Raw genomic sequence first — 12170 nt, 5'->3', positions numbered from 1 at the left:
CCACTTAAAAATCTTTAGCCACACACTGAAATTTAAAAAAAAAAAAACCCTTAAAAATAACTGCATAAAAATGAAAGGAAGAAAAGCTTCTTTGTGCCTGCACCATCCGATCCCCCAAGCCATCATAACTTAGTACCAAACTGGAACTCCCCAGCTAGAAAGAGTTCCCCTGGCTGGTAAAGAAAAAAAAAGAAAAGAAAGAAGAAAAAGAAAAGAAAGAAAAAAAAGAAAAGAAAAAAGAAGAAGAAAGAAAGAAGGGGGGGGTCAGCAACCAGCTCACCTAGCCTTTCCTCCACTCTGTAAAGGATCTCCTTAGGTTTCACCCCACCCAGAAACAGGTAAGGCTGACACATATAAATACAGCCAGGAACAAGGAAGCACAGGTGCTACCAATATCAGCCACAGAGCCTGAGTCACTATGGTTTCCTGTGACCTGCTCCACAGATGACCTCAGCAGCTTCCATCACTGAAGAAACCAATGGCCAGCACAGCCACTGAGAACACCCTGCAAATTTCACTGGGTTTTGTCCCATAGCTATTTTCACTGGCTGATGTCAGTTGCCTGGTCCCTTCCTAATCCCCATCACATACATGCATACACATACCACCACCACCACCACCACCACTGGAGCCCAAGAGCCACACCAGCAGCCAGCCCAAGACTCTGTGGCTGTGCAAGTGCAAAACACCAGCCTAGGTCCCCATAGCTAACACCACCATGTGCTCACTCAGGGCTAACCCCTCCAGTTGTACACCTGCATGCTTCCAGCTCAACCCATCACCAGCTTCTACTGTCATGTGCATGCCAAGAGGGAGACTAGGCAGTCACAGAAGAGCGCCGCCAGCAGCCAGATCCCTGCAGCTGTTTGCAGGCCCAGAACAGGCCCCTATCTTCTGTCACTGTCCTGCACCACTGCACACCCCTGGCCCATTACCAGCCTCCACTGCTGTGTGCCTGTAGCAAAACCCAGAAGCCACAGCAGCGCACACAGACAGCCAGGTTCCCCAAGCTGTCTGTGTGCCCATAATTGGCCTCAGCCCTTGCTGTCTTCCCTGGACCGCACCACTACATATGTGTTTACAGCTGGCCACTGCCACTACACACACACCTCCTGCTGGCCTTCAGCCAAGAGTGTGTACACCAGCTCTGGTCACACTAGTGTTTGCCCTGGTCCCTTGTAGCTGAACCTGGAAACAATGCTGACGACCTCAACAGCCTCTGAAGTCTCTGCAGACTCTATAATATTTGCCAAGGACTATGCAGTTGTTGATGCTGTGGACTACAATAGCCTGACCCAACAACTCACAATACCTCCAGACTAGTTCTGCCACATGCTCCCCATACTTGGCACTAGAGCGTAGGGTAATGGCACACTCCAGCATCCCCCCACCTGCAGTTGAAGATCTTTCCTTACTGAAGTTAGTCTATAAAGCCTAAAAGAGGCAACTGCTTCTTCAAATGTGCAGTCAACTATGCAATGATATAGGGATCACAGAGAATCAGGGAAACATGATTCCACCAAAGGAATACAATAAATCTCCAGTAATCAGCCCCAAAGAAATAAAGATACAGGACTTGACCAACAAATAATTCAATATAATTTTTCTGAAGAAGCTCAGAGACCTACAAGAGGATACAGATAAACAATTTCATGACATAGAGAAAGTAATACAAGAGAAAACGAGAAGGTAAACAAAGAGATAATATTTAAAAAATAGAAATTTTGGAGTTGAAGAACACAATGAAAACACAATGAAATAAATAAGCAACAACAAGAAAAAGTGGGACTACATCAAACTAAAAAGTTTCTGCATAGCAAATGACAAAATCAACAAAATAAAAAAGCATACTATGGAATGAGGAAAATATTTGCAAACCATATGTCTGATAAGTTAATATCCAAATATATATTTTTAAATCCAATTAAAAATGGACAGAGGACCCGAATAGACATTTTTCCAAAGAAGGCATACAAACAGCCAGTAGGTACATGAAAATGTGCTCATCTACACTAACCATCAGGGAAATGTAAATCAAAACAACAATAAGAAATCATCTCACACCTGTTAGAACGGCTATTATCTAAAAGACAAGAGATAACAGCTGTTGATGAGATGTGGAGAAAAAGAAACCCTGGTGCACTGTTGCTGGGAATGTGAAGCGGCACTGCCATTGTGGAAAATAGTATGGAGGTTCCCCCCAAAATTTAAAATAGAACTACTGTATGATCCAGCAATCCCATTTCTGTGTATATATACAAAGAAATTGAAGTCACTGTCTCAAGGAAATAGCTGCTCTCCCACATCCACTGCAGCATTATTTATAATACAATAGGCAAGACATGGAAACAATCTAAAAAATGAATAAAGAAAATGTGATTGATACACACACACACACACATATATAAATGTATACATATACGTATGCACATATACATACAATGGAGTATTATCCAGCCATAAAAAAGGAAATCCTACCACTTGTGACAACACAGATGGACACTGAGGACATTGTACTAAGTGAAATAAGTCAGAAAGAGAAAAACAAATACTATATGGTCTCACACGTGGAATCTAAAAATATTGAAAAAGAAACAGAGTAGAATGGTGGTTTCCCGGAGCTGTGGCATGGGGGAAATGGGGAGATGTTGGTCAAAGGGTATACATTTTCAATTATAATATGAATAAGTTCGGAAGTCAAATGTACAACATGGTGACTATGGTTAGTACTGTATTGTATACTTGAAAGCTGCTATAAGAGTAGAACTTTAACGTTCTCACCATAACAACACCAACAACAAAATGGTGATTACATGAGACACAAGATGAATAAACTACCCTTATTGTAGTAGGCATTTTGCAACATATACATATCAAATAATTTTGACCACCTTAAGCTTATATATGTCAATTATATATCAACAAAGCTGTGAAAAAAGAGTTTAAGGGTATGCACATCCATAACTTAGATAAAGAAAAGCTATTTTTCAAAGTAATTGTGCCAGGCACCTTGGTGGCTCAGTCAATTAAGCATCTGCCTTCAGCTCGGGTCATGATCCCAGGATCCTGGGATTGAGTCCCACATGGGGCTCCCCACTCAGCCAGAGACACTTCTCCCTCTGCCCATCCTCAACTTGTGTACGTGCGTGCACTCTCTCTCTCTCTCGCAAAAATAATTTTTAAAAAACAAAGTGTGCCAATGTACACCTCACTCGGTGTACATATGAGGAGTTCCTGTTGGTATATACACTTGTTAATACTTATTGTCACACTTTTTAATTTCTGACAATCTGAGAGGTATGAAAGAGTTTCCCATTGCGGTGAATTTGCAATTCCTTGATTATTCAGTCTTACTGGCTATTTGGATTCCTTCTTTGGTTAAATATCTTTTTTTTTTTTTGCCTGCTTTTATTGAGATAATTGTCTTTTTTTCTGGATTTAAAATAGTTCTTTATGTCTTTTGTATACTAATCATTTGACAGTTTTAGGTATTCAAAAATCTTTTTCCACTCTGATTTATTCCTGATTTCCTGATAGTATGTATTGACAAACAGAAAATTTTAATTTTAACATAGTTAACTTTATCAAACTTATCCCTTATGACTGGTACTTTTATGTCTGGTTTTAAAAATCATTTTCTTACCACAGTAATGAGGATATTCTCTTAAATCATCCAAGAAAACATTTTTACTTTTGCCTTTCATATGTAGGTGTTTAATGACATGGAGTGAATTTTTGAATATGTTATGTTTTCTCAAATTTTATTTTCACTAGTATCCAAAAAGATGAGCTTCCTACAAATAAATTTAATGAAACCTTACAAGAACTTTTTTCCTAAAAACTACAAAACATTGCAAAAACAAATTAATAAAGACTTAAAAATGGGGATATAACTATTTGCATGTAATGAAAACATCAGTTGAAGAAACTGTTTGATTTTGAGTTTTTCCCATAAAATATCAATTATCACAGTATCACTTATTGAAAATTCCATGTTTTCTCAACTTACCTATAATGCCACCTCTGTCATATATCATGTACCTAAATGCACAGATCTGATTTGGGGCTTCAATAATATTCAGCTGGCCTCTTTGTCTATCTTTACCCTGTCTTGACTATTATAGCTTTATAATAAGCCTTCCATCTTGGAAAAAAAAAATTTCAAATTTTATTTTCATTAGAATCCAAAAAGATGAGCTTCCTACAGATAAATTTAATGAAACTTTACAAGAACTTTTTCAAAAACCACAAAACACTGCAAAAACAAATTAATAAAAACTTAAAAATGGTGATATAAACTATTTTCATGTAATGAAAACATCAGGTTAAGAAAATGTTTGATTCTGAGTTTATTTTTGTATATAGTATAACAAAGTAGTCCAGTTTCATTCTTCTGCATGTGGCTGTCCAGTTTTCCCAACACATTTGTTGAGAAGACTATTTTTTTTCCATTGGATATTATTTCCTGTTTTGTTGAAGATTAATTGACCACATAATTGTGGGTTCATTTCTGGGTTTTCTATCCTGTTCCATTGATCTATACGTCTATTCTTGTGCCAGCACCATACTGTTTGGATCACTACAGCTTTGTAATGTAAATTGAAGTCAGGAATTGTGATGTCTCCAGCTTTGCTTTTCTCTTTCAAGGTTGCTTTGGCTATTTGGGATCTTTTGCAGTTCCATACAAATTTTAGGATTGTTTGTTCTAGCTCTGTGAAAAATGCTGTCTGTATTTTGATAGGAATTGCATTAAATCTGTAGATTGCTTTGGGTAATATAGACATTTTAACGGTATTTGTTCTTCCAATTCTAAATGTTAGAGAGGAAGCCATTAAAATCCTAGAGGAGAACAGAGGGAGTAACCTCTATGACATCAGCTGTAGCAACTTCTTACTAGACATGTCTCCTGAGCGAAAGGAAACAAAAGCAAAAATAAACTACTGGGGCTCCATCAAAATTAAAAGCTTCTGCACAGTGAAGGAAACAATCAACAAAACTAAAAGGTAACCTTTGGAATTGGAGAGGATGTTTGCAAATGGCTTCTTAGATGAAGGGTTAGTTTCCAAAATATATAAAGAACTTACAAGACTCAACACCCAAAAAGACAAATAATCCAGTTAACAAATGGGTAAAACACACGAATAGGTGTTTTTCCAAAGACACATAAAAACATGCTCAACACCACTCATCATCAGGGAAATGCAAACCAAAACTACAATGAGATATCATCCCACACCTGTTAGAATGGCTAAAATTAACAACACAGCAAACAACAGGTGGTGGCAAGGATACGGACAAAGAGGAACCCTCTTGCACTGTTGGTGGGAATGCAAACTGGTGCAGCCACTCTGGAAAACAGTATGGAGGTTCTTCAAAAAGTTAAAAATACAACTACCTTATGATCCAGCAATTGCACCACTGGTATTTACCCAAAGAATACAAAAATACTAATGCAAAGGGATACATACACCTTGATTATCAACCAATAGCCAAATTATGGAAAGAGCCCAAATGCTCATTGACTGATGAATGGATAAGAATATGTAGTAAATAGATGAGATAGATAGATAGATAGAGACAGATGACAGATGATGATAGATAGATGATAGAGTATAGATGATAAATAGATGATAGATGATGATAGATAAAAATAGAGAAATATATACAAAAGACTATTTCTCAGCCATGAAAAAAAATGAAATCTTGCCATTTACAATGACACGGATGGAGCTAGAGACTATTATGCTAAGCAAAGTAAGTCTATCAGAGAAATATGATTTCAACAAACAAAACAAACAATCATGGGGGAAAAAAGAGAGAAAACCAAGAAACAAACTCTTAACTATACAGAACAAACTGTTACCAGAGGGGAGGTGGATGTGGGGATGGGTTCAATTAACTCAAAATGGATCACAGATTTAAATATAAAATCCAAAAATATAAAACTTCTAGAAGATAATATAAGAGAAAATCTAGATACATTAGGTTTGAAGATGACTTTTAGATACAACAAAAGCACAATCCATGAAAGAAAAAACTAGTAATTTCAATTTCATTAAAATTTAAAACTTCCATCTACAAACGGTACCATTAAAAGAATGAAAAGAGAATCCAGAGACTGAAAGAAACTCTGCAATTATCCAACAAAGGGCATATGTCCACAATACACAAAGAACACTTAAAACTCAACAATAAGAAAGCAAATAACCCAATTAAAAATGGGTAAAATATCTGAACAAATACGTCACCAAAGATGGCAAAAAAATATGAAAAGAATCTCAACATCAGATATTACAAATTAAAACAATGAGATACCACTAAATAACTTTAAGAATGGCTAAAATCCAAAATTCTGACAACACCAAATGTTGACAAAGATATAGAGCAACAGGAATTCTCATTCTCATTGTTGGTAGGAATACGAAATGATGAAGCCCATTTGCAAAACAGTTTGGCAGTTTCTTACAAAACTAAACATACATTTACTATACGATCCAGCAATTGCCCACCTTGATATTTACCCAAATCAGTTGAAAAACATGTCCACACGAAAAACCTAAGTTTGCAGTAGCTATTCTGTAATTGCAAAAAATTAGAAGCAACCAAGATGTCTTTCAATAGATAAACTGATTAAACAAACTATAATACATGCACACAATGGATTATTTAGTAATAAAAAGAAATTACTTATAAAACCACAAAAATCATTAAGCAGAAACCTTAAATGCATATTGCTAAGTAAAAGAAAGACTGTATGAATCCAAATACATAACATTCTTGGAAGGGCAATACTATAGAGATATCAAAAAGATCAATGATTGCCAAGGACTCAGGTGGATGGAGGGGCAAATGAATAGGTTGAACATGGATTCAAAACAGTGAAACTCTTCTGTATGATACTATCAAGGTGGATACATGACATTATACATTTGTCAAAACCTATAGAACTCTATAGCACAAAGACTGAACCCTATGTAAACTACAGAGTTTAGGTAATAATATATCAATATTGGTTCATCAATTTTAACATAGGTAGCACATTAATGCAAAATGTTAATAAAACTTTGTGCAGAAAGTAGGAGGCAGAGAGTGGATATATAGGAACTCTGTACTTTCTGCTCAATTTTTCTATAAATCTAAAACTGCTCTAAAAAAATTAATTCCATAGGTGCCTCAGTTGGCTAAACATCTGCCTTGAGCTCAGGTCATGATCCCAGAGTCTCGGGATCAAGTCCTGCATCCAGCTCCTTGTTTAGTGGGGAGCCTGCATCTCCCTCTGCCTGCCGCTCCCCCTGCTCATGCATGCTCTCTCTCTCTCTCTCTCTCTGATAGATGATAGATAGATACATAGATGATAGATTTGATAGATAGATGATATATAGATGATAGATAGAAGAATAAATCTTTTTTTAAAAAAGTTAATTCTATTAATTATGAAATGAAGCAACATCAAAATTAAATAGTGGTATAAAAACAGAGTGGAATACAAAGGTAGCTTTTGTCTTGTTGATTAGGCTATGGTATCAAACAGAATTTAGAGAAAAGGAAGAGAATAAAGTTAGTCTGGTAAGATGAAAAGGGGTACTTTTAACAGAAAAAAAAAAAGTGTATACAAGTAAAACTGAACAATACTGAGACAGCAGATCTATACCAAAGGAGCCCAGGGACTGAGGCAGCTGCCATGGAAAAAGTTAGCTTGTGAATACAGAGAACAGATTGGTGGCTCCTAGACATAGGGGGTGGAAGCAGAGTGGGCAAAATGGGTGAAGAAGGTCAAAAGATACAAACTCCCAGTTATAAAATAAATAAGTCATGGAATGGAATGTACAGAATGGCATCTAGAGTTAATAATGCTATATTGCAGGGGCGCCTGGGTGGCTCAGTCGTTAAGTGTCTGCCTTCGGCTCAGGGTGTGATCCTGGCGTTATGGGATCGAGCCCCACATCAGGCTCCTCCGCTGGGAGCCTGCTTCTTCTTCACCCACTCTCCCTGCTTGTGTTACCTCTCTCGCTGGCTGTCTCTCTCTCTCAAATGAATAAATAAAATCTTTAAAAAAATAATAATAATGCTATATTGCATATTTGAAAGTTGCTAAGAGAGTAGATCTTAAAATTTCTCATCCCAAGAAAAAAAATTCTTGTAGGGTGTGGTGATAAATGTCAACTAGACTTATTATGATGATCATTTTGCAATATATGCAAATATCATACACTTGAACGTAATGTATGTCAATTATACCTCAATTAAATGAATGAATGAAGAGACAGAAAGCAACAGACAGAAAAAAGAAAAAGAATATTTTTAAATCATCACTAATATTTCTACTATTATATTTTATTCTTTTGGTTTGGTTGGAAGATACGTTCTATCAGCCCATATGTGGGCATAAAGACTTCTGGTTTTGTCCATGATAGAGCATCAGAGACTAGAATTATCCTTTCACCTTAAACCAATTAAAATCTGGATGAAAATATGTGAAAAAGCAACATTCAGAAATTGGAAAACAAAAAGTGGAAGGCAGTAATCTCTAACAGAAGGAAAACAAAGGAACAAAGCCCTTTGATAACCCCATCTTACTTCCTGAAGTTTCCAGGACACAGCATAAGAAAGGGGGACCCAAACAGAGTCTATTGCTCTCCTGTAGTTCAGAGACAAGGTTTAGAGCTTTGGAAGCCCCAAGCAGCTAGAATTCACAGGGCATAGTATTAGAGAGAAGACAGCTGCACAGATAGAGAGCGAGCTCCATAGATGTACAGAGGGTTTCCCCTTGAGGTAGAAAGAAGCTTTCACTATCCACTCCAAAGCTCTAGATACTTTTCTATCCATCTAGTCATTCAGGACTCTCTTGGATCAAAGGTGTCTACAGAACTTGGGAGTGCTGTGGCATCAAGCTGCCCTTGGCTTAAATATGGCAACATTAGTTGAAAACCTGAAGTTGAAAGAGGGCAAGATTCCCATCAACCTTTTCCAACCAAATCTTATTTTCCACATCTAAATTGTATTCTATAGCATACATTACATGATTGCTTCAAAATTCTTTCCAGTACTAAGACATAAGCAAAGCAATTTCTCCCTTCTGTTGATAAGTATTCAGAAGATTAACATATTAGTTCTTAGAGCCCTTTATATTCATGAACTGACAGGTACTCAGCTGTTGTCAAGGAATTAGTGCATACAAGATGATCTATAATTCATAGAAACAAAATCTGCAAATGACCTCTTAAATTTATCACTGTTCATCTCAAAGGCCTAGCACTCCTGAAACATTTCAGTAGCATACTCCAATCAAAACTAAAAATCCTTCAATCCAAGTGATAGCAAGGTATTCCTCAAAAATGAGTCTATTTTTTGTAGCATGTAGCCTTAACTAGGAATTTCAATACTTGCTTGATAGCCAGTTCAACTATATAGCTCCAAACTTCAGGGAATCTATGTTATTACCATAATAATAACTTGAAATTATAGAAATTAATGCATTCAACAGGTTATTAACACAATAATGCTTAAGCAAGTGGAAACTTACGTGGATCAGTGGCAGAAACATCTTCAAATTCTTCAGTTGAGTGGGTTTTTATGAATTCTGAAATAATAGTAAGTTCATCATATATTTCAAATATTAATTATATGTATTGAGTTTAAATTTCATAGTTGTTTTTTAAATAACTCAGTAAAGAGAAAGAAAACTCTAAGAAAAACAATAGAACTGCCAACACTAGAGATTCTCCCAGACAACAAATGGTAAATTAATATCTGAATGAATGTATATAACAACTAAGTGATATGAACTCATCGTTTTCTCAACAACACTTGTTTTTCCTCTTCTATTCTCTTAGTTAATGTTACCAAGATTTAATCTCCCTTCCTTTCATATCCAATCACCAAGTTTTGCCCATTTTACCAGTAAATTTCCTCAAATCTGCCCCTTTTCTTATTTATGTTCTAATATAAATATGCACTTATCATACACCTAAAACAGAGCAATAACTTCCCTTTCCTATTCCTAGTCCCCAAATGTAGCTTCTACAAATGCCCTGAATAATCTGTCTACAATTGAATACAACAATGCCACTTCCCTACAAAAAGTCTTCAGTGATTTCTTATTATATATGAAAAAAAATTCCTTAGCACACCATCCAATCCCTCTGATTGGCTCTCTCTTACCTTATCCCTACTTGTTGCTTCACATTCTAATACCATTCTACTTGTAATTCCCTCTTCATGCTGTTTGTTCATGTTACATCCTCTTTGTAAAACACCAGATATCTCTCTTCTTCATTTGACTAAATCCTACTCATCCTTTAAGGTTGCATAAAATCTTCCCAACTTACTTGGGTTGAACAAATTGGCTATCTGTGGACTCACTACAAATTACACATAACTTTTATCATGTATTACACTATACATTAAAGTGATGCATGATGTGCTTGTGTCCTTACTAAGTTACGTATTTTATGGTGGCTAACAACCAAGGTTCATTTGTTTTGTACAACTCCCAGAATCTGAAACATAAGAACTTTTATTGAAAATATAATACTCACTACTAAATACCTCTTTAAATTTGCTATTGTATAATTTTATGGCTATAAAATTTTTTTTAAAAGATTTTATTTATTTATTCGACAGAGATAGAGACAGCCAGCGAGAGAGGGAACACAGCAGGGGGAGTGGGAGAGGAAGAAGCAGGCTCATAGCAGAGGAGCCTGACGTGGGGCTCGATCCCATAACGCCGGGATCACGCCCTGAGCCGAAGGCAGACGCTTAACCGCTGTGCCACCCAGGCGCCCCTTATGGCTATAAATTTTTAAATGTAAGTCTCAAAATGTTAATGTAATGTAGAAAACCCTATAAATGCTTAACATGTATAAAATATTATCACCTTCGATTTTCTGCTGTACAACTTCATAACTATGTACTGCTCCTGGTGAACTCTCACTATCCCTGTTAAAATTTTAATAAGTACAACATTTATTTATTATCAAAGAATAAGAGTTTAAATTACATTTAAGAAATAGAATATATGTTCTAGATATATGTAGTCTGTAAAATAAAATTTAACATAATCTTTACCCTTTATTCAGACACTAAGGTAAATTAGAATAATTGCAAGCAAATAAGTATGAAAGTCACACTATGTAATTCTATGAATGCTATATATTCCATGAATATAATTAGGTATACCGACAATATTAACAACAGAATTAACAAAAGTAAATTGAGTAGAAGCATGAGATTTCTTTTAATAGTGTAAATGTTAAGAGCACAAGTTCTAGACCCAAACTGCATGGCTCAAAACTTGTTTTACTTGCTTACTAATTTATGACTTTGGGTAAGTTTCTTAGCCCCTCTGACTTACAGTTTCTTCATCTATTAAAATTGGGTTTAGAGTACATGTCTCACAGAGTAGTGTAAGGATCCAATACATGTAAAGTTTACAAGGAAAATACCTGTACACATCAGACACTTAAATTTCAGGTATACTATTAATACATTGTCTGAAACAAATTTTGTGCCTCACAATAGATAGCTCAAGTGAATCTGAGCCTCTGAACTAAGGATCTAGTTATGCAGCACCTACTGGAGCCAACTCCAGTGCCACTCCTTTCGTTTCTTTAAATCTAGTCATTGACAGAGATATAAAGCAATTGCATAATAAATAGTAGTCCCTCCCAATTATTCTCTATTTTAACACTATAAAATAAAGGGGTTTTGTATATGTCTAATGCAAAAAAAATGGCTATATATAAACTTTTACTTGGATAAGTTACTATACCAGGTATAGTTGGCAATAACAGAATAATAGAGGAACAAAAGTGTTGATGTAATTCAGATACTCATAAAGTTACACATATTTATTTACTGTTTATATGCGATAGGAAATATGTAGATGTGTGTGACTAGTTCCGAACTTGAGGAAATAGTCTTTCCAGGGAAACTTACACAGAAATCATTAATTCATAATACAAAATTACTAGGTACAGGCATACATTATCTTATTGTGTTTCACTTTACTGCACTTCAAAGACTACATTTTTTTACAAATCAGTTTGTGGCAACCCTGCATACAAAAAGTCTATCAATGCCATTTTTCTAACAGCATCTGTTCACCTTGTGTCTGTGTGTCATATTTTGGTACTTCTCACTATATTTTAAGCTTTTTCATTATTATTATA

At 35.8% G+C, this 12170-nt stretch overlaps 1 protein-coding gene across 5 annotated transcripts in view; it reads right to left on the bottom strand.

Moving 5' to 3' along the window:
* CCDC7 (coiled-coil domain containing 7) overlaps positions 1-12170 on the bottom strand; it is a 310496-nt gene that overhangs the window by 250944 nt on the left and 47382 nt on the right. For all 5 annotated transcript variants that reach the window (XM_034643982.1, XM_034643983.1, XM_034643984.1 and 2 more), the window contains exons 7-8: positions 10877-10938; positions 9524-9580 (exon numbers count right to left, since the gene is read on the bottom strand). In XM_034643982.1, the coding sequence (XP_034499873.1) occupies positions 9524-9580; positions 10877-10938 (119 nt within the window). The remainder of the gene's footprint in view (positions 1-9523; positions 9581-10876; positions 10939-12170) is intronic.

The sequence above is a fragment of the Ailuropoda melanoleuca genome, chromosome 15 (assembly GCF_002007445.2).
Source record: "Ailuropoda melanoleuca isolate Jingjing chromosome 15, ASM200744v2, whole genome shotgun sequence".
Classification (NCBI taxonomy): Eukaryota; Metazoa; Chordata; class Mammalia; order Carnivora; family Ursidae; genus Ailuropoda; species Ailuropoda melanoleuca.
Note: the sequence above shows the minus strand (reverse complement) of the source record. Positions and strands in the feature narration are given on the sequence as shown.